The sequence below is a fragment of the Centropristis striata genome, chromosome 9 (assembly GCF_030273125.1).
Source record: "Centropristis striata isolate RG_2023a ecotype Rhode Island chromosome 9, C.striata_1.0, whole genome shotgun sequence".
Lineage (NCBI taxonomy): Eukaryota > Metazoa > Chordata > Actinopteri > Perciformes > Serranidae > Centropristis > Centropristis striata.
The window spans coordinates 34,769,360-34,791,727 of NC_081525.1; the positions used below are offsets into that span (position 1 = coordinate 34,769,360).

General features: G+C 40.7%; 2 protein-coding genes across 2 annotated transcripts in view; both read left to right on the forward strand.

Moving 5' to 3' along the window:
- agbl4 (AGBL carboxypeptidase 4) overlaps positions 1 to 22,368 on the forward strand; it is a 318,197-nt gene that overhangs the window by 234,074 nt on the left and 61,755 nt on the right. The gene's annotated exons all lie outside the window — the stretch shown is intronic.
- bend5 (BEN domain containing 5) lies at positions 554 to 15,121 on the forward strand. Its single transcript, XM_059341746.1, has 6 exons — positions 554 to 973; positions 2,114 to 2,244; positions 3,153 to 3,630; positions 6,739 to 6,887; positions 9,775 to 9,988; positions 10,232 to 15,121. Exons 1-6 carry the CDS (start codon positions 790 to 792, stop codon positions 10,426 to 10,428), a joined length of 1,353 nt encoding a protein of 450 aa, XP_059197729.1. The 5' UTR covers positions 554 to 789; the 3' UTR covers positions 10,429 to 15,121.

A 22,368-nucleotide genomic window follows, 5' to 3' on the forward strand; every position in this document is an offset into this window, starting at 1 on the left:
GCATCAGTTACTTTTCAATTACAGCAGCCGAAGCAGAACGAAATTGTTAGTGTCATTTATCGACTGTGGTGCTCTCCATTAGAGTAACAACTGAGAGAAATCCATCCTGTGTTTATAACCACCTGGCTGTCTAACAATAACAAAGAGTTCATTTCTGTCAGCTGGCCTTAAGTCTTTCTGTTGTGATACAAGCAACAGATGAGAAGTGTACGCCACGAAAGCACACGCACAGACCAATGAAATCTGACCAGGCAGGTAATCATCTTGGTGGCTTTCCTCACTGTAGTTCCCTGAATCAATTCCCTCAGAAGACAGAGTGAGAAGTAATGGGTGTTGATAAAGGTAATGACCCAGGACGCCTGAAATGTCCTGCTTAATCACTTAAAACAGTGCTTGGAATATAAAATTAAATTGTTTTTTATATACATATATATATCTTGACACTGGTATTTTTGTAAATCTAAAAAAAAAAAAGTTTAAATTAGAGAGAAATAAAAAACATTTAATACAATAATTCAATTTCAGGTGCAAGAAAAAAATCAAATAATAATGACACATATAAATCAAAATTGTTTCAAAATACTCGTGTATCTTCACATCTCTTAACAGCAAAGTTAATGTCATGTCTATTACTTATGCCTTGATGAGCTACCCTGGTGATGTGGACCAGGCAAGAGTAGCCGAGCGCAGACACCATCCCCAACCCCCCTATGTGTATATTTTTTTTAATACTTTGTGAGGAAAAACTGTCAACCATATCCAAAGTGCAGGACCAAAGAGAAGTAAATAATGTATGCTTTTGTTAGATTCTTTGAAGACGATATGTGCTACGCGTTGCCCGTTTCAAATGTGGAAGATTTCAGACCTCTGCACAAAACAGATTTTGATAATCAGAAGGTGTATCTGGTTCACAGAACTGAAGAGAATGGCAGCGCAGGCCAGCCGTGCGAAGCACAGATCCTTGCCCTTGCAGGTAAGTTGCCCTCTTAACACATCAGCTTTCCTCTTTTTAATGCTGTTTTTTCTCTGTCTGACCAAGTAAGGTTGGTGTGCGCGAAGCGTGTCGAGCTGTCAAAGCAAGTCCTTTTGTCCGATCTGTCAAGACGTGATCAGCTGGAATCTGACACTGATAGCCACAACAACGTCCTCGGCTGTGGCTAGCCAGATAAGCTAGTTAGATATGCTAAAGATAAGTTTGGTTGGTAGTCATACCTCGTTAGTGCTTTACGGATTTTTACACTCGGGATGTCGTTTTCCAAGAGTTATCTCTCTTGTTTCGATAGAGTAGTGCTGCTTGTGTCTCTAAATACGTGGCATGCAACGTTAGCCAGTCACAACGGTTGTTTACAACATGAAGCTAAAGCTTGCTAGCTTGGTGTTAGCATGTTAGCGCCGACGCGCTAGTTAGCTGCGTGCGGACGCAGAGCTGTCACTACATGGTAAACACATGAGACAGCTCGTGGTTGCCCGTCTATCAATTTTGTTAAGGTTTGCAAACGTAGACGAGACGCTAGCCCGAGCGCTTTGTGCTGGGTTGCGGTTAGCTTGTTAGCTGGCTCATCTGTCGGCAGACAGAGGGGATGCGGTGCTGCAGTCATCAGTGTCTCAGATATTAATGGGGACAACATATAGCAACCTGTCTGTCAGTAACATGTCATGCCTGCTTCATGACAGCGCGTCATGCCAATGTGCTGAAGTGTGCATAAATAGCTCAACGTTAGCTCCTGTTACAGTGATGTTTGTTCACGGTCGTTTTCTCTGCTCGATCTTTAACAAGCTACATCACTAATCCCCGAATCTGAGCTGTCTGGGCTGCAAGATCGGTCCGATCTGACTAACACCTTCACAGCCGCAGTTATGTTAAAGCGCGGCTCAGCCAGGACGATTTCTATCACAGCCTTCTGTGAAGTTTAAATTTTTAATTCTATAACAAGAGTGCTAAAGATAGTTTGAACTAGCAGAATGGAGAGACAAAACGCCCTTTGCTCGAGTTGGACAAATGGATGAAATAAGTCTGCAGGTACTTTCACTTTGTTTCCTTTTTTTTTAATGAAAATCCATCCAGTTTTTGGAAACTTGAGTTTCTTTCTGCTCCTGTTTCTGCACTTCACAGATACAGTAGAGGAATTTGAAGACAGTATAATGCAAAAGAAGATGAAAATTCCCAAGATGTCCATCAAGAATTCAGGAAACTCGATTGAGAACAATTTTGGAGAGGAGAGAATGCCACTCAGGCATAAAAAGGTAGGCTCACAGTAGTTGTGTGAAATAAGTTTGTACATTTAAATGAGCAGCACTGGGTAATGGGCGCTTTCTTGCCAAATTGTGCATCTACTTACAGTGACACCAGTATCATCATTTTACAGTCAACTGCCCTTAATCCTGTTGAAATCATGCTTATCCATTGAAAACATGAGTGAAATAACATTTATAATGCTATAATAACATATTAAAGTCAGCCATGTTTGTGGGTGCAAAGATCAATGAGTCCCAACAACATGAACTAACAAAGTATCACACTAAAAGTACTTATATTGACAATATTGTCTTGCATCACTGAAGACCAAGAACATTTCTTTATCATAAAAAAAAAGTTGTGTAAGTGTGGGCCCATGTGTGACATGTGCCATGTTGATGCATACACAGCAATAGTGTTATATTTAAGTATATATCTATTGATGATACAATGTCACATTTTCATAAACTTGGCTGACACCCAAAATCCCCCACGCTATTTTTACCATATGCTGGATTAACACAAATTCAGCACTCTGGACAGCTGCCCTTTCACAGACAAATCCTCTGAGCGGCTCATCAAAGAACTCAGTGACTCCTCTTCTCCCATTTCCTGTTGAGTCCCACACAGTCAAAACAAACTGTTTGCAGTATGTCATGTCAGTTTTAGATTGATGTGTGATTTGTCTGTCTGTTTTGCCTTACTAAGTGTTGAATGGAGTCACATTTCATCACATATTAAGTCACTGATGCAGCAAAGAGATTTGTGAAAGTCTGTGAAATATGTTAACAGGCCCACCTCTAAACACCTGTTTTATTTTCATCCTGTTCATATGGTCATCTTTCTAGTTATTATAGTTGAAATTTGAATCCACTGGCCTTTTGTTCCGTAAATTGACAGTTGTTATTTTCTCCAGGCCCTGTCTCAGGACCATGGACGCCCCCTTTCCAACTCCTCCAAGAGCCTGGCCGCAGTAGTGGCTCGCCTGGAGAGAAATGCAGCCAGCTCCTGTATGGAGGGCGAAGAGGATCTGGATGAGGACCGGTTGGCCGAGGAGGGCGAGGATGCGGATGACGAAGATGATGATATGGAGGCAGAGCATCAGCAACATTATCACCAGCAGCAACAACAGCATTTGGAGGTGGACACGGATTGTGTGTCTGGTGTAGCTGCAGCAGTGGTTCCAAGAGTCCTGTACGAGGAGCTGGTTCATAGCTACAGGCAACAGGAGGAGGAGATGAGGAGGCTGCAGCAGGAGCTGGAGAGAACCCGCAGGCAGCTGGTGCAGCAGGCCAAGAAGCTGAAGGAATATGGCAGCTTGCTGACAGAAGTCAAAGAACTGAGGGACTTCAACAGGAGGCTGCAAGACGTACTTCTCATGAGATTGGGCAGCGGTGAGACACCAATCCACTTTTGTGTTTGCCACAAAGTTTCTTAACTTGGTAACCTTTAACCTTCATTCATGCCAAGAAAATGTCTACAAATTAATCTGTTGGTAAAATTGCAATTCAGAGTTACTTTAACCTTGGACAGCTGCATTTGGACTGACAGTTTCAGTGTAAGGAGGTAGGAGGCAGATGTGTGGACATATTCTACTCCTAGTGTGTACTGTCTGTTGACACGATCCACCTCTGACCTGGAAAGGATCTCTTTGTTTAGAAACTGTGATGCCAATTGTTTTTCAGTTAAGTCGTAAGAATATGCGACCAAAGATGGTTGATTAGTTTCTTGGTACTATTTAGACCTGGTCTTTTAAGTCGACATGTACATATGCATTCAGTGCTGCTGTGACAATTCAGTGTCAATCTACTGAATTAGGATACAAAGTTATAAATGGGTCTAAAGTGGATCCACTTTGAGTTAGGGTGCATTAGTTTGGTTTGTTTCTTTAGGATGACAGAGTGGACGAATGATGAGAGTAATCCTAAAACGGAAGAAGGTTGAGGGTTCAGTCGAGCCAAATTATATCTTTTTGATGTTATATTTCGTAAAATTAATTATTATGACATGATCAGACGTTCTGCTTAAAAATGTGTTTTTTTATGTTAATGTCTCCTAAAATGTCTGACCTTGACTATACTGATTTGTATCTATGCAAAGTTTGTCACTGGAGAGGTGTTGCCACATTCCTCTAATGAAAGGGGAGATGTCTGTACACTTTCTGAAAATCTGGGATACAGATTAACTTGGGCAGATCTGGTACGCAACAACTTTGATAACCAATCAAGAAAGCTGTAAAACAAAACGGAAACCTCCAGCGCAAAGCTGACTGGTCAGTACAGAGAGCAAAGACATGCTGTAAAATCATAGCAGATATTATGTATGGTTTTTTACATATCTAATGCTGTTTCAGCCACTGACAGTTACAAGCTAATAAACAAGCAAAAAGATGCTAAATACACTCACCATTTTGATACATCTGCTTGTCGTCTACCTCTGCAGTCAGCAGATTGCAAGCCAAGTGTGGAGCTCCAAAGCCAGCTCACAGTGTTCTTTCACCTGTCAACCTTAGATCCACAATATATCGATGATGGAGAAAGAGAAGATGTGCTCCCAGCTCCTTCTCAGAGTTTCTTCTTTTAGTATTTTGACATGCTTTAAAATACGTCAGAAGGGGGAATTTAATTTAAAAAAAAAAAGCGATAGCAGCATGAAGTAGATTGTGAAGTAGATCAATTTCAGTTACACATGCACTGTATAATTAATCCCAAAACAGCAGTGTTTCAGCCCAGACTTGGCTCTCCAAGACGAAAAAAGATGAAAACATTATGGAGAAAATTTCTCTCGGCTTGTACAGCAGGGGGTAGAATATAAGAAGTTATTAAGAAATAAAAATTAAAAAAACACATTAGGTGTTATAGTTAAGACAGAAAAGATTATAGTCCAGCAACAGTAAAGAAGTAAATCCAATACGTTGTAATAAGTTAAATAAAAGTCACTGTAAGTGTGATTAAAAGTGGTGTCATTGTAGTGTGCAGCAGTGCATACACTCGATCTTTGCCAGATGCTGACGTTAACCTCAGTTCCCCTGTAGATCTGGACAGAGGCGCCTGGTTACTGGCGGCACCATCTAATGGACAGGCTAAAGATTAGAGCACCCTAGGGTGCTGTCGGGCAGGGGATGGAGTGCACTGACCGATATTAAAACTCATCAGCTACATTGGAGCTTAGCATGGCCAGCCACCAAGTCAGCTTAGTTACTGGGCTAAAATAACCTCCTGTCTCGAGGCACAAGGAAGCCCAGGCCCCAGGCTGGAAGCAGGCAGGTGGGCACCGTTCCAGTGGCAAAGACCAGTACCTGGTTGCATTAAAGGAGGATTTTCTTAGGATGCTGTAAGGCAAAACGCTCTGATCTCTTAAGTGTTTGCACTTGTGGAACATAAGACTGTAGCTGAATTTATGGTCTTTTGGTGGTGGCTTTGCTCCTGCAAGCTGAAAGCTGCTATTGTCGACATTGTATTGTTAAGGTTTGCCTGGAAGTTAGCAAGCCAAACGTTTAAACGACTCCCACGGCATTATCTAAGCTATATAGTGGTATTGACATTCACCAGTTTTTCTCTTTTTTTCTTGCTGTCACACTAATACTTTCAAACTTCTAAATGACTTAATTTACATTTTGTTTCACAGCAAGATTTGGGGTTTTCATTTTGTCAGTTACTTCGTGCCACATCTTCTTCTTGTGCTTGTTTCTTATGGCTGGGTTAAATGTAATTTAGATTATGTGCCTGCGCTTTTCATCTTCTGTCCAGTGCGGCCTTCTTTCTCTTATTGTAATCTCTTTGTTGGCCATTTTGAGAAGCTGGTTAACTCTGACATAATGCTGTAACTTCAGTGCACATGTGCTGTATTATGACAGTAACTACCATGGAAGCCTTAGTCTAAACACTTCGGCAAGGAGACAGTCTAAGAGGCTTTATGCAATGCTCCTAATTGAAGCCCTTAGCGTTGGGAAATATTTTGCACAAGTGACAAACTTGTTTATGCAGTTTAGGGTTTGGCTGATGGACCATGCCATCGACTATTGCGATGGCGAACAGTTATCAACCACTGAACCAAATATCATGATTTAAAAGCCCTACACCTAATCCACATCTACACCTGGGTGTTTGTTTGTGGTGGCATTTATTTAGTGCTTAAAATGTAACAATGGTGCACAGACTGATTTCATGAGTGCAACTGAAGGTGCACACTAGGGCTGTCACAAAACAAATTCTAAATGTGATTTGAGTAGTTTATGGTGACAATGTCATCATCCATCGTGTTGTTTAACTGTGGATATTTTGGTAGACATTGCCCTCCCAAATGCAGTTTATGCAACTGGAAACATGAAACCCATGGCCACATGTTACTAGAACTGTTTTTAGTTGTATCCTCTTTTCTGTAAAGTTTACTAGCAGTTGATAAATTGCCTTTGACCTTACCTGAACTTGACTCGCTGAAAGATGTAGATTTGTTGTTTGCTTGTGTCTCCATAATGTTAAACATGCCCATTGTATCTCCAGAGCCTATGCATGACAACGGCACTCAGACAATCAAGGCTGAAGTGGTTGAACCCATTGTTGAGGCCCAGGAGACATGCAGAGAAGAAGCCAACACCAGTTCGAGCTACTCACCCTCACCCAGAACAGTATATACCTGCAATGATGGAAAGGTAAGTCTCACTGGACTCATTTCTATTTAGTTAGCTTTACTTTATTCCCTCTGGCACATGGATACCCCTTTTTTGCTTCCTTGTCTTGTCTCATCACATGCCTGTTTATCTGATGCCTACTGTTCATGGGTTTTTTGTGATGTTCCCTGTCTAGTTGTCATCCTCTTTTTTTGTTGTATGTTGACATTTATTCTTGAAGGCAAAATCATTCATCCAAATGTAAACTAAAGGGTACCCCCAGCACTAAATTTCAAAACACGGCGTCACTCAACAGCTGATTGACAGGCACTGAAGTCCAACAAACAACATATGAATCAGATGTTTTCTGATGCTGTTAAAGGCTTGTTGGTAATTTTTAGACAGTCAGCAGCAAAACAGGTTGTTTCCAGTCACTTATATTAAAGTAAATTGGAAAACTTAAATTTAAACGGCAAAAAATTTAAAGTTTTTGTGCTCATTTGAGGTGGTTTTGCGTTTGTTGAAAACAAGTTATTGTGCTTAATTGTATATGGCCTTTATGGAATAAATTGTAACCTAGCGAACATTGAACTCATATGACCGATCGGCTGTTTAAGCTGTCTGTGTCTTCCTGAATAATATATTAATTAGTCTTTGTCCCTTGGCTGCATGAAACATGGCCAATACTCACTGCCATGAATTAACAATTAGAACTTCCACAATTGAACCAATTTCCTGACCTCTCTCTGTTTTTCTGTCATACATGGGTATGATTGTTTCCGGTTTGCAACCTCAATAACAGCCGTAACTCACCAAGGGCAGCAACTTGTGTTGAAACCATGCTTTGGCTTACATTTTTCAACCAGTTGATAAAAAAAGGCCTTAATGCATTTTTTTTTGTGACATTTCAAAAGTTGAGACATTTTAAAAGTGCTTTAAAGTCGCTTCAGTATTAAAATGGAAACACTAGTAATTATGATATATCCAAAGTTTCTATGGTAAAAACAATTGCATTACTTATGAGGACTTTAAACCCAAAGAGTATCTGAAATAATTCCTCTCAACCTTTGAGAATCCTGAATCCTTCAGTCCTGGCTCTTTGCCTCAGGGTGAGCATTGGAAGTAGCCTGATTTAGTAGGAAATGCTGTATTTCCTCTTAACACCCATGGACCTGGGAACATGCCGTCATAGTTGATCAGTCCTTTCCCCCTGGCTGCCCTACCCTAGCAGGTAAACAAGGTTGAGAAGATTATTATTGTTCCTGCAAGCCCAGCCAGCATCATCAGTGTTTATTAGCCTGTTAGGGTTCTTTACTCCCCCCACTGCTGTAACTCAACCAGCGTCCTGTCTCTGATGACAGGGGGGGAATTGGTACTACAAGCTCAGGGGCCTGCAGCCACTTGAAGCGTGAAGAACACTTGCAAATTAGAACTCTCCTACATCAGGGACCCCATATTAATTATTTGCACGAGAGGAATTTAAAGTGACTGACAGGTTAGCCCTGGTGAGAAAGTGAGAGAGGGGGGAAAGGTACAAAGAAGGAGGAGAGATAGAGGGAGGGAGATAAAAGAGAGCAATGGGGAGGGAGGATGAAAACAATCTTGTCTAACTTAAGGGCAGTAAAAAGCTTGTCTGCTGGCCGGGGGCCTAAAGCACATTAGCTGCACAGGGAAAAGCCTTTTGGAAGCTAGCCTAAAGACTTTACAGTGATAAGAGCGTAGAGAAGGGAAAGTCACATATGCCCCTGCTGCATTAGCTCACCTAGAAGACCGGGGCAGTCTGGCTTGGCTGGCAATCGGCTTGGAGTGTTTGGTGCAGGCTTATGCAACGTGCAATGGAAGTGTGTAGAGAGCTACAGGCTAAGTTCATAGTAGAGGTAATCCAAGCTACACGCAGCCAGTGGCCTGAGCTTATTTATGTATCCTAGTTGGTGAAAGTGGTGCTTCTTCGGATTTGTAATTTGGTCTAAGCAGGAGCTGGCTAACATGTGTTCTGCCATGACCAGCTATGATCTGCCTTGTCTGTTTAGGTTTTACACACACATGGAGCTCTGTAGATTGGTGAAATGGAACAAAATGCATTATTGATGCAGCAATTTTGTTGTTTTCCAGTGAAATTATATGATACCAAGTGTGGCACCAAGTTCTTGTGTCTCTTACAGAGATCTATGTTGCCGTCTCCTGTTGCATGAATGTTGTTTAAACATCAATAAGATTTAATAAAATTGCTATCACTACTCCAAATCTGATATTTAAGCAATAACACTGTACTACCTGCTACAACAACAACATGAACCATCAGGGGAAGAGGTCCATGTTTCTGTCCACTTTGATTTCTCAGTGTTTTTAAAGGTGTGTTTGTTTGTTTATTAGGGCATTTAGTAAAGCAATTTTTTGTTGAAAACCTCTGAAGGTTTGGTAAATGTGTTAGTATTTGTTTTTAAAAAAGAGGATGTATTTTTTCTCCTTGTGGATGAGGCAGACAGTAGTGAGGAAATTTTCCCGCAGGTTAATAACCTCATAACAACACCGGTGTTACGGATTACATTTCACAAAAAAGGATATTTGTTGATGACACTAATTATCTGTAGAGCACTTACTTTAATTTTTAAAGCAACGTCACGTATGATTTTGTAAAAATGTATTAAATGGGTTTTATTTCTATTTGAAAAAAGACAACAGGCAAGATCTTTAACAGGTAGTGCTGTTTCGGCGAGCATGTGAGGAGTAAGTGACACTGCCCCCCACAAAGCATTGTGTGCCTAAAAGTGTTGACGTGCTTGTTCTGTTGCTTTTAAACTGAACTGATAAAAGCCACAAAGACATTTTGTCTGGCACCGTGCAGATGACAACACTTACAAGATATTTATATCTACAGCAGACAAGTTAAAATGTGGTGTTCTCTGTTTTACTCTTGTCCTCTCTGCAGGTGCACCTCGGTGGAGGGATCTGGGTGGAGGAGGAGAAGTGGCACCAGCTGCAGCGCACCCAGGGAGACTCCAAATTCACAAAGAACCTAGCTGTAATGATCTGGGGCACAGAAACCCTCAAGAACCGTAGTGTCACTGGAGTGGCCACCAAAAAGAAGAAAGATGCCCTGCCTAAACCTCCACTGTCACCCAGCAAACTGAAAATCGTCAGAGGTAAGATAAAACGTTTAAATCAATAAAATCAAGACTGTGAAAGACATGGATTCTTGTTAAGAAGGGTTTTTTTGTAAGCTGAGACAAGTTGGAAAATATCAGGTACAATAAAATGATTTTCTTTTCCATTCAGACATTTTTTCAGGTTAGCCTCTTTTCATTGAATTATATTCATTAGATACCAGATGAAGATAAGATTAGTAATTCTCTAATTTTAACTGCTCACACTCGCTCCTTCCCCAGAGTGTCTCTACGACAGAGTGTCTCAAGAGACAGCCGACAGTGCAGAGATTACGCAGAGATTGTCCAAAGTGAACAAATACATTTGTGAAAAGATAATGGACATCAACAAGTCCATCAAGAACGAGGAGCGGCGAGAGTCCAAGCTGCTCATCAGACAGACAGTCAAGATGGAAAACTTCACCTACGATGGCATGTAGTGATCAACCGTTGTCACGCCAGCGCCTTCTGCCCCCCTGGTGGTCTGCAGGATATTGAGGGGACCTGATATGGGTGGTTGGGGGATGTTTGTCACAGTTTCAGCAGCAGTTGTTTTACTTTGGCACACTGAATTGGTTATTATGTGAAAAGAAAAAGAGCCCTTCCCAGCTCCCTGTAGAGCAACCATCACCCACCTCAGTGTCCAGTGTTCCCATTGGCTGACAGACAGCTTTACCCACTAGTGAGAAATTAACATGTGTGAACTAGTTTGATATGAGCTGGTATGAGTGTTTTTATAAGCTTTACAGTGGGATTGGTACAGAGACATGGTTTATTGACGTGTGTGCATTTGTGTCAAAGGAGAGATAAGATGTGATTGTTAAATTGATTTATTGTTCTGTGTCAGAACATAGCTTTTGAGTCCTTAAACTTTTAAAAAGTAAGGTTATTTCCCTAGATAAAGTCTTCTGATGATGATGCTAGCTTGCATTAGATATTAGCGACGTGAACGGTTGAATATTATGGAGACTACCCAACAACTGCTGGGAATCTTGAGTGTTTGCTGTTGGTACTTATTGCATAAAATGCACAAGTCTTAATTGGTAACAGCCATATTGCATTTTGCAGCAGAGATTCTGTTGCTCCAAGAGATTAATTATAAGTGTGCGCGCCCCCTTCACTGTAGGTCAAACACAACACATTGCTTTATTAGAAAGACGGCTCACAGAGGTTAAATGGGAAGCGTGACTCATATGTAGTCCATAGAGTGCTGTGTTTGTTTTATTTTTTTAATTTTGACCTTTTAGTTATGAGCATTTGCCGTCAATGAGAAAGGTTCGGATGGAATATTCCTGAGTTCATCTTAATCAAACATGTCACTTTCAGACGATCTGACTGTTTAATGAGTTTTAGTGGTACAGGCACGTCGATGCCTAGAAAGGCCTTAAATGGATTTGGCAATCACCAGGGGCTGGTATGCCTCTGGATTTTCTAGTAAGCTGTGATTGTAAATGTATATTAAGCTGAAGCGACGAAGCTTCGCCTGCACTTTGCTGTGAGAATGTGAGAGGTGGCTAGGTACTATTTTCTGTGTGATTCACACCATTAAGTTGAGCTGAGCCGGGCTGCTTGCTACCACCCTATCCCCTTCCCTTCTTGTGGTTTAAAGGGACAATGTGGGGAAGAAAATCAGGGCGCAGCTCTGCACGGCTCAGGTCATCTTCATGTGGAAGCAGTGTTAGCTGTGGGTAAAGCTGTCTGAAACACTATTGTGCTGTTTGAAGTCGTCTGGGCCTGCTGAACCCCATAATAACCCCCTCTTTTTTAAGCCACGCCACTGGGGAACAAAGTAAGGTCGCTCCAGTGACGGTTTCCTCTGAGCTATGCCATCAGAACTTTGAAAATGTCCTCTTTTTTTCTGGTATGTTTTTTTTTTTATGTTTTTTTTTTCTCTCCAGTTGTTTTATTGTTTTGATCCAAAATGGTTTGTGTGGCTGTCTGCAGGCTGGAACTAAATGCTGCAGATTGAAATCTCAACTGTGACCTAGCTGTGGCTAACTGTGAATCTGCTGCAGAGCTGCCCATCAAGCCTCTCTCCTCTTCATACTCTAGATTCTCGTTTGTCGGTTGGTTTATTTCTGTCTATCATTTTGTCTGTCTCGGGTTTTTTTTTTTTTGTTCTTTCAAAAGTTCAGATCAGCCTTTCGTTAAGCTACCTTATGTTTTGGAGATATTTTAGTGTACATAAAACTTTTTTTTCCATCAAACATTTTCAGTTTCTAGTCATGTTACAGTTTTAAAGGTTCTCGTCACATTTTGGTTTATCTGATTGATGTTGTAATTCCATGTTACCTGAAGATTTTAATGTATTTCTTTTTACACTTTTTTTTTTTCATATGAATTGTTGGCTTTAAGCTTGATGTTGTATCCAAATGTAGATCAGTGGAATCTACAAGCAAATGAAAAAAATATCTCCCCTTTTTTAGCCAAAGTGATCTCTGTGGAACAAGAGAGATTTGGCTTCCCTTAACAGAGCCCACACATTAAGCTACATTCACAACATTCGATATATAATAAGCCTCACTTAGGATCTACCTTCTAATAATCTGCCACAGTAAGATGACAATTTGTATCGTTAAACCATTGTACCTAATTGAGATGCAGTAGTTAGATCAACACAAACCATTTACATTGAATGCACTTTAAACTTCTGGGCAATTTCTTCAATCTTAAAGAAATGTATTTGTGGTATTTGTCCTTTTTTAAATGTCTATATAGATAAAGCCTAACAATCATTGTATTATCATGAAGCACCTTAGAACATTCTTGGTTTATTGTTTTGTTTTTTTTATGGCAAGAATGAGTTGTGGGATATAATTTTGTTTGCTGAGTCAGATATGCCCCTGACATACCAATGCTCCAAAACAAGCTTGATAGATTCAATACTTCCAGCTACTACTTGGAAGTGCTACTACTTCAGAATCTGCAATTCTTTGAAGAATTTTTCAGGGTGTTTAAAAAAAAATAGATTACACGGCCTCATGAACAACAAATGGCTTACTTGGCAAATTGACAAGCAAAAGTCAAAAACTTTTCTTGGCTTTCAAGCCTGAAAATTCATCAATCTAAAGATATTTACCTATGAAATGTGCAAGCTGACTGGAATATGTGCTTTAACTTAATGTGTGAAGATGCTGGTTATGCATTGATATGACTTATATATAGATACTTGTGTATTTTTTAAAAACGAGTGGTATTTGTAAGCCAAAGTATTGAATGCTGAGATCAAGCTAAAGAAATTGGGTGCTGACTGAGAAATCAGCAGGGTTTGCACAAAAGATGGCCCATGCCAAGGTAATCAAGCCTAGAGATCTTAAGACACCAAAATGGTGACGTTATTGCTTTTTTTTTTTTTTTGGTTTCCGAAAAAATATCCCTCTCTCTGTTTTTTTCCCTGTACAAAGCAACATGTGAGGTTTACGTGCGCTAGCATGTATTTGAAATACATGCGGTTAAAAAGAAAGAAAAGATTTCTGCTGTGCAAAGCAACCATGCTGAAATTCTGACACATTGTCGTGTGTTGTGTTTGTGTTTGTTTCTTTGTTGTTTGATGCCAAAAGGGGGTGTGGTTAAAATAATGCTTTAAGATGGAGCATTACTAGAGCTATTACATCATCTGAAACTTCTTTTCAAAAGGCTGGTTTCCTGGAGTGCGATTAAGCCTAATCCTTTAACTAAAACCATCTTTCCTGGATGAAAGCTGTATGGAAGTGCTGTATGTTTTTAACCCAGATTTGGTTTAATCTGTGATAGCAAGGCCAATCTCTATCAAATCTACCAAGTCACTTGCAGACGAGCAGTTTGGGTTTTAGCAGCGTATTAGTAACATACAACAGCAGAGCCATTCATGGATGCTACAGGCTAGTTTGGCTCTGTGAACACAACACCAGACCTTCCAGTACTGTCACTGTCACACTCAAGTAGCGATAGGGAGGAAATGTAACCTCGCTGGCTCTGTGATCCTCTTCCTGTGCCACCTCTAGTTCCTTACTCTCCTGTCATTTATATGGACTGGATTTTAAAAATGCACATGTATCAAGATAATGGCAAATCCTGTCCTCATCGCTTGGTGTTTTGGCTTATGTTGTGAACTCCTGTCAAAGCTTTAGAAGTGAGGCAGCTTTATGTTGCTTTTTGACAGTTTGATTGGGAGAAAGAGTTCAAACTTCACTGTGTGGAACAAGATAAATGGCTTCATCTTGCAGTTTTCACAACAAAAGTGTACACAAAACACGCTACTGTTTGAGCCTCAGATACAATGTCAAACTTACTTCAAATGAGAAAAAAAAACGGGAGGAACACATTGTTGGGCCTATATTTTTCTTAAGGTATCAGTAACTTTGTATACAATCCACAAACCGGTTCTACTTCATCTAACTTCACCGTCCTACCTCATTGTTACTCTGGTGTTTGTTTGTCAGTGACTGTAAACTATGTGTGTATATTAAAAAAAAAATCTATAGGAAAGGTATACCTGGTTACTCTCAACATGTACAGCATATAAAACTTGTAAAACACCTCAGTACACAATATCATTCTTAGGAGAAATCAGTTTTATTACCTGCTTAAAGATGCTGCTGTAAAGGGGTGTCTGCGTGAGGGGTCGTCTCTGAATATATATCTTCGCTCTTTGCTATGTCGTGCAGTTGATCAGTGGTTGTGTTCTGTCTCTGTATTGCATTCTGAGATTTTTACTGGTTGACGGTGCTACCAGCAAACAGTTCAAAAACTGATCTGTCTATCGGACCTCAAATGGTGCTGTTTTTCTATGTTTTTATCCTCATACAGCTATGTTTTATTCAGGTGTGTCAACCGCCACTATCCCCTCAGCTAATCAAATTTTAAGCCAAAATAGTTCGCAAAATGATAACCCTGCTATTACTGTATCAACTATATGCTATCCATCCAAATATTGTAGATAGTGATTATATCCTCAGCTGTGAGTTTCAGAAGTACCTCAGAACTTACTGATTTTCAATGGATGCATCTGCTTCTAGCACCTGTTGTCTACCAATATCACATTGTTGCAGTGTATTTTCAGAAATATGCATTTTTACTGGTTAGATCAGGTTTCACTATACATAGGACATGATTATTAGATTACACTCAGATGACCGATACATTTAAAGGATACCACTGTTCACTGGTTGCATGCCAGGTTGTCATTCAAGGAAATCTCAGTTGGACTGGGCAGTGTATGTCACAGTAGAAGAGGTCCTCAGCAAAACCATGTTCTGTTTGAGTCAATGTGAACTTTGTTTTACAGAAGAGGGATTCCATTGGTAGAAAAGTAATTCCCATTAGAAGTGATTTGGGGAATGTACGGACTAGAGCCCCTCAATTATTCCCCAAGTTGTGCTTCTTTGTCCCTTTCTGATATTCAAACAATTCAAATAACATTTAAAGATATAATATGCAGGATTTTCTCCAAAAACCAACAACAAAAAAATCCCTTTCAAGCATCTTTTCAACCACTAGAAGTGTGTGGCACTGTCTGTAACTGCAAAGATTCTGCCCTCTACCTGTATTTTCTCTTTTCTTTTCATTATGGTGTGTTCAGAATGTTTCTGGACCATGTCACCTTTTGGGCTAGAAGCTACGAATATAAAAGAAACTGCTGAAATGCAAATAATATAGCGAGGCAAATTGCCAAGCACTCCTTGTTCCAAAACAAGAGAAAATCTTGGGTTTTCTTTTCACTTTTATTGAGCATTGGAGGAAGTTTGAATGCTGTGTACGAACAGCAAACGACAATTCCTGCATGGTATGCCTTTGATCCATCCAAAAACAAGTTCCAGTGTTAAAAATTTAGTGTCACAAATTGTTCATGATTGACTTACTGTGAGCTCAAGTCATATGTATGGTAGCACAGTATTTGGACTTGGCTTTATTGTACAAAAAGTGCATTATCATGTCTTTTACCTCGTGCTGTGACGCCAATGGAATCCTTTCTGAGCCAAAGTGTTTCGAGGTGGTTTGCTCTACCTGTCAGTATGTGATTATTTGTTTTGTTTTCTACTCTGTCTGTGAACATGTGATGTGCTGGGGAATTCCTCTCTACTGTGAGCAGTGTATGTGTGTTTTTTAAATACACAGCGGTTGGTTTCATGGAAGCACTTAAGCCATTCGTTGGACTGTTTCATAATGGTCCAATTTTAAGCTTTGCTCTGGTCCAGGGAATTGACCCAGAGAGTTTTGTGTGTAATTGAATTCCTATGCAGGTGCTGCGTTGTGATCACCTGGTACCACATCACTGTTGGGTGGGGGGCCTACCGGGGAGAGAGATAACTGGAGAGTGTTCAAACCTTTGAATGTGTCTGCACAGCCTCAAGATTGAGTCGAAGGGGACAATGGCGACATGACAAATCCGTACTGAACTTACTGAATTACTACATTTTCATACTCATGGAGTTGAAATAAACTGAGCTACACAGGGCTGCTTGGGTATTTACCTGTCTGTAGTTGTAACTGCATTGCAATGATCATTAGGGGAAGACAGGGTTATTACTGTATGGAGTATTTCCAGTTGGTATGATAATGTGAAAAGATTTGCAGTAAACACTCCCTCACCCTACTTCAGCCTCCCAGAGGCAACCCTACATTTACAGAAAATGTTATAAGTATATGCGATAGAGAGTGTACATGTCTTTGCTAAACCGGCCACACCTCTGCTATGCGAGCAACTCTTTGACGCTTAGCATCCTGTTCTGTGTTTTCTCTTGCTGCATTCAGGAACACCTGTTTAATGTATAGATAAACAGAAATAAATCCAGACTTTTATTCTATCAGCACAAACCTCGTGTTGTCTTCTTTGTCTTTCCTGCCTTGTGTGTTTTTTCTCAAAGAATCAAACTGATGAGACTAATGTTGGCAAGCTAAGGATAAAACTACACACAACCTGTCTGTTTATTCATGTTTTATCACTCTTCAATGCAGAAAATACTGTGTGTAAGCACAGATGATCCCGCTGCCTCCACCATATGATATTTGTGTTGTGTTGATGTGTGTGAGAATAATTTGCTAAATAAAATGACCCCACAGGTCAGAAGTCAGGTGACGTAGTGTAATGACTGACACAGTCCACATATTGAGGAGTTTGGGGTTGAAAGATGGGTCAAACAAACACAAGACTTATACCCAACATTCAACCAAAGGTCAATGTTGAGGTTTTTTTTATTGTACCTCCAGTCTAATAGTAATACTAAACCTTACATACATAATTAAGTTATGCAACCAATATATATATATATATAGCATGTTCTCCCTGTGTCAGCGTGGGTTCTCTCCAGGTCCTCAGGCTTCATCCCACAGTCCAAAAACATGCACTTAGGTTTAATTGTTGACTCTAGATTGCCCGTAGGAGTGAATGAGAGCGTGATTGTCTGTCTCTATGTGTCTACCCTGTGATAGTCTGGTGACCTGTCCAGGGGGTACCCCGCCTCTCGCTCCATGTCAGCAGGGATCGGCTCCAGCCCCCTGAGACCTGCGTGTGGATAAGCAGTTAAGGAGAATGAATGAAGGAACCAATATACTTATTTTAATCTAAACTATTATCTTTCCGTCAACATAACTAAGTAGTTGTGTATATTTTATATCAAAATATAACAGTCACAGTTTTACAAGTGTGATGTTTAACTATGTTAACCACTTTTAAAACTGTGACTGTATTTTGATATTAGGATGTGTTGATAGGGCTTATTTGGAAAACGCTCCTCTGGGTTGTATTGGAGGGAAGGAAAAAACCACTGTGGCTGTTTGGATGGGAGAACTTGTTTGCGTAATAGCTTTCTCTCCAAGAGCTAAATGTGAAGCTTGAGAACATTTCTTCATCAAGGGTTAAAAAAAGTTCCCTACTACTAGCTCCTCTACAGCTTAAATGTTTTATCTCATTTGTTAAAATCGTATAAAAACCGGGACCGGTCACTTCCTGCGATCCCTGTTTTTCCAGTCCTTGTGCTAAGGTAACCAGCTACTGACTTTAGCTCAGCATCTGACAGACATCTAGCTCTTCATAATAAAGCAAACAAGGATGTTTCTCAAAATGTCAAATATTGCTTTTGCACCACCTCGATTCAAGGACTTTGAGAACAAACTAAGGCAGACAGCAACACTGTCAATCAAATTTGCTGCTGCCTTATTGACAAATGAGTGTGGCCATGCCCTATTGTTAAGACAAATTTCCTAAAGTTACAAGACGCTCTGAGTGGGGAGAAACTTAATTTCCACAGATGGTATTTTCACCTCAATCTGTATTTTAAAATCACCAAATCGGGGTTAAATCTGGTCAATAGCTTAGAGCGTAAAACTTACCTCAAGCCTTTAAAGTGTTATTTCTTATACTAGAATACCACTTAACTAATGTCAAAGGAGTTTTTTATTTTCAAATTGATGGCCATGTGTGCTGAATGGGTTTCTAAAAACCTTATGACCCCTAGGCTAATGCAAATTTCTCAGCACACAGTTACCCAGTAAACTTTTAATTTAAATGCAAAGATTAAAATTAGAGTTTGAGTTTGCCGTACAATGGTTACAATTTACTTTTTTAAAACATCTCGCCCAGGAGTCTGACACCGTGAAGACACACAGATTTCCAGACAGACTGAGGCAGATGAGCTCTGGTGTTATTTCTCTGCCAACTCGTTCCTCCGTACACAGATCAGTGTAGCTGTGTAAACTCTTAGTGCCTCTTCACGCCACATGTGACACCAGCTTTCCATCCTCACAGGCTCTGTAGTTAACTTCTGTCACCATAAAGATCAGTCCCCCTCTCTTCTTCACATCCCCAACAGATCTGGGTTTCAAGTTTGGTGAGTGCATCTGCAGTGAAGGTGAGGGATTAACTGGCAGATTGTTCTCAATGCCAGCCACAAGATAACAGGATGGCAGAGACCAACAGTTCACTGTACTGTATTTGTTCATTGGGTCCCCATGCTGCCGGCCTGCCTCGGTGCCACACAGCATGCTGATGATTGGCAGCGCTGTATCAAACATGTCCCATGTCCAAACCATATTGCAGTATCAACTCAGCTGCATGGGAGAGAGATAAGACAGAAAATGGGGTGTTGACATATGAGATTGCTTGTAAGATGGCTTGTTTGGAGAGGCTTGAATGTGAAATGAGCCCCATCGATGAATGCTGGATTTGCTTGAGTCCACATTGGAATCTGATAGAAAGTGGTCACGGTGAAGGCCATTTCCTCTCTGTTTCCTTATGAATAGGCTGAGCTCCACTCACTCCCCGTTCCTCTCCCCTGTCTGGCACACTGATGCATTTCCATATATTATTGCCTCTGTAAGCAAGTGTGTCATGCGCCCAGGCTTTTCCAACAGCCCAAGGGGACTTCTCAATGTCATTATCGCTAAAGCCTGCCACATGCCTGTAATGTATTGCTGCCTGGCTTTATTGGCAGCGCTATGATTCAGTGGTGGTGATGATGGATTAGTGCCGGCTGGGTCGAGCTGGGCTGGGCTGAGCTGGTCCAGACTGGGCTGAGCTCTGCAGCCTCGCTGTCTGTCGCATAAACACTGTGTCCTCCTCACACACACTGCAGTATAGAGGGAGACATATCGTATTTATGTCACACACACAACCTAATGAATATGGTCATTTCAGAGCTTTTATTGAGCTTCCCGGAACACCGTCTGATTCATCTTGTCCACCTTTTGCTTTTCATGCAGACACGGTGCACACAGCGGCGCCGCATAATAGGTGGCAGTAATGTGTTTGCTTTATGACATTGTTACTGTTTTGAATGTGAAAATATAACAGCTTTTGTTGCCTCCTGGAAGGGGAAGTTCAGAGAGGGTGCACCGGGTGCATATGTTACCACAGCAAAACAAGGTTTGATGTTACACACACACACACAGGCACACCCACATTGTTGTACTTCTATCTTTGTAAGGACACTTTTTCACATAATGCGTTCCCAACCCCTTTAACCATTACAACTACATGCCTAACCTAAACCTAATTGTAACCTGAACCTTTAAACCAAGTCTTAACCATTAAATGGGCTTTTGATTTAGTAAGGACCAGCCGAAATGTCCTCACTTCCCAAAAATGTCCTCACTCCATTGGTTAAAAAACGTGTTCTAGTCCTCACTTTGTAGGAAGTACAGGGACTACCCCCACTACACACACACACACACACACACACACACACACACACACACACACAAGGTTTAGAGTAAGGACACAGTCGCTTGTTTTATTGTTGAATATGAAACACACTCCATATAACAAAGGCAGTCAGGCTGAACTAAACTAAATGGCATGCTGGTCACCAACTAAAAGTCTAAACTCAACATTCTCTGTGTGTTCCAATACCTGTTCTAACAAACTATTTAATATTCCAGAAAGTACGCCCCAATACATCAAATGCAGTATGCCAAAAGTAGAAGGATGTCCTACTACATCCAGTTAAATTTGTCGTATGCAAGGCAGCATGCTTTTCTGGCTATAGTTACCCACAATTCTCTGCACAGCAATTATGCATACTGCATGCAACAGTTCAAGGGAAACTAGTGTACGTATTAAAAGTAAAGAAAAGTATGTGATGAGGAATGCGGCTTCAGTTCTTCATTGCCGTCTCTCTTGCTGCTGCATGCTGTCACAGTGATAAGGCTCTGGCTCCACTGCAGGGAAATAAATTGACATTAGTCTTAATTTCCTGCTGTTTGCTGCAGTAACTGTTAACCTCCCCTGCCTTGAGAGATGCAAGACACAACACTGACTGCAACACGTGTTGGTTTATTTCATCAGCTCACAGGAGTGTGAAGTACAATATGTATCAGTAAAGTACACAAAATGTTCAGCAAAGCTTTCTCATAACTGGAAATAATTAGAAAGTAACAAAAGAGTCGAGCGCCTAATTGAACCTCATTCATGCTGTTAGTGTGATTGTACGTGTAGCACTTTATTGTCTAATTTCTTCCAGATTTGTTTTTGTTTCCCATTTTAAGCACATAATCCATGCAACATTCATTTACAGCATGGAGCACACGTCTGCATGCAAAATATCCAAGAAATGTGCTCATTACATTATCTCTGTTGCCAGTAATGATGTTTGATCATACATTATCTCTTCCTATATTCTGCTGCTATGTTCAAGAGTGACTGCAGGGTTAACAGACAATAAGTCGATACTGATTAATTCTGCCTTAGGTGTTCAAAGCATGAAATACACATGGATGAGCTACCACTCAAACTCACATTGGCTTTTCTGCCCATGCTCCTAACATACCTTACTTTTTTATCCACAGCTGCATGTCCCTTCATTGTCAGTTAACTGTATGAATGATAAGATATGCTGGTAAGTCCCGACTGTGGCTGTTAAATTTGTCTCCGCTCCCGGCTTTATTCAGATGTCGTTATCATTTATAAGAAGCTTATTTGACTTGTTCAATGATAAAAACTGGTAAAGTTTGGAATCCATCAGCCCCTCCGGTAAGTGGATGCAAAACTGAGCTCTCGTACCCTAAATACACACGCACATGCACACATACGTACTTGTGTATGCGCGCACACACGCATACTTAAGCACAGAGCTTCCAAATGGCCTCTATTAATGCAGACGGCTCTCCCAATTAACAAGATTCAAAGTGATGATGAATTTTTCATTCTCTGAACATTTAAGCTAATTATGGCCCAAACGAAGCAGGTTCCAGTGAATCACCATGGCAGGGGCTGCCAATGGCAGCCAATGTCACTGTCACAGTGCCACTCTGCACCACCACCCTAATCACTACAGCTGCTTAATATTCATCTCCCACTGCTCTCTCCTTCCTGACTCACCTCTCCTCTCCCTCACATATCCTCTCTCCTCTTCTCCTCCCTCCTCTCGTCTTGCTTCCCGCTCCTCGCCTCTTGTAACTTTAACTTCTGTCCTTTCTGTGCTGTCCTCCACACCCGCTCTCCTTCTCCGCGTCTCTCCCCCTCAGCGCTTCTCTCTCTCTCACCATAGATGTGTTGTTTAAAATGGAAATCAACTAATTGCGCTAATAGCATTTTAATGGTAATTTAATGTAGTAAATAAAGCTTGTTACAAGCTAAGCAATTTTGTTGGATTTCAAGGGCAATCAATCTGTGTCCGATACAATCTGCTCACCTCCTTGATGATGAGTGTGAGATGCCGGCATTCATGCAGATTTAACTATATTCATATCAGAATCTATAGATTAAAACACAGGCAGAACTAGGTGGGAAACATCCTCACTGTTATGAATTTGCACTGTTTAAAAAAATCACAATATCTGTATAAATACTAGTAAACTTAAAGTGACACAGATACAGGTGCCAGTAGAGCACACTTAGAGTACACTTCATACTTTGATACCTTTTTTCCTACTTTATTCAATACCCATCATATCCAATCACACTG

What these genes read in the sequence shown, in the direction of transcription:
- bend5 (XM_059341746.1), top strand. Translation starts at nt 790, where the DNA reads ATGTATGCTTTTGTTAGATTCTTTGAAGACGATATGTGCTACGCGTTG. An exon ending in TCTCATGAGATTGGGCAGCG is followed by an intron (nt 3,631 to 6,738) that starts GTGAGACACCAA and finishes TTGTATCTCCAG; the next exon opens with AGCCTATGCATGACAACGGC. An exon ending in ATACCTGCAATGATGGAAAG is followed by an intron (nt 6,888 to 9,774) that starts GTAAGTCTCACT and finishes TCCTCTCTGCAG; the next exon opens with GTGCACCTCGGTGGAGGGAT.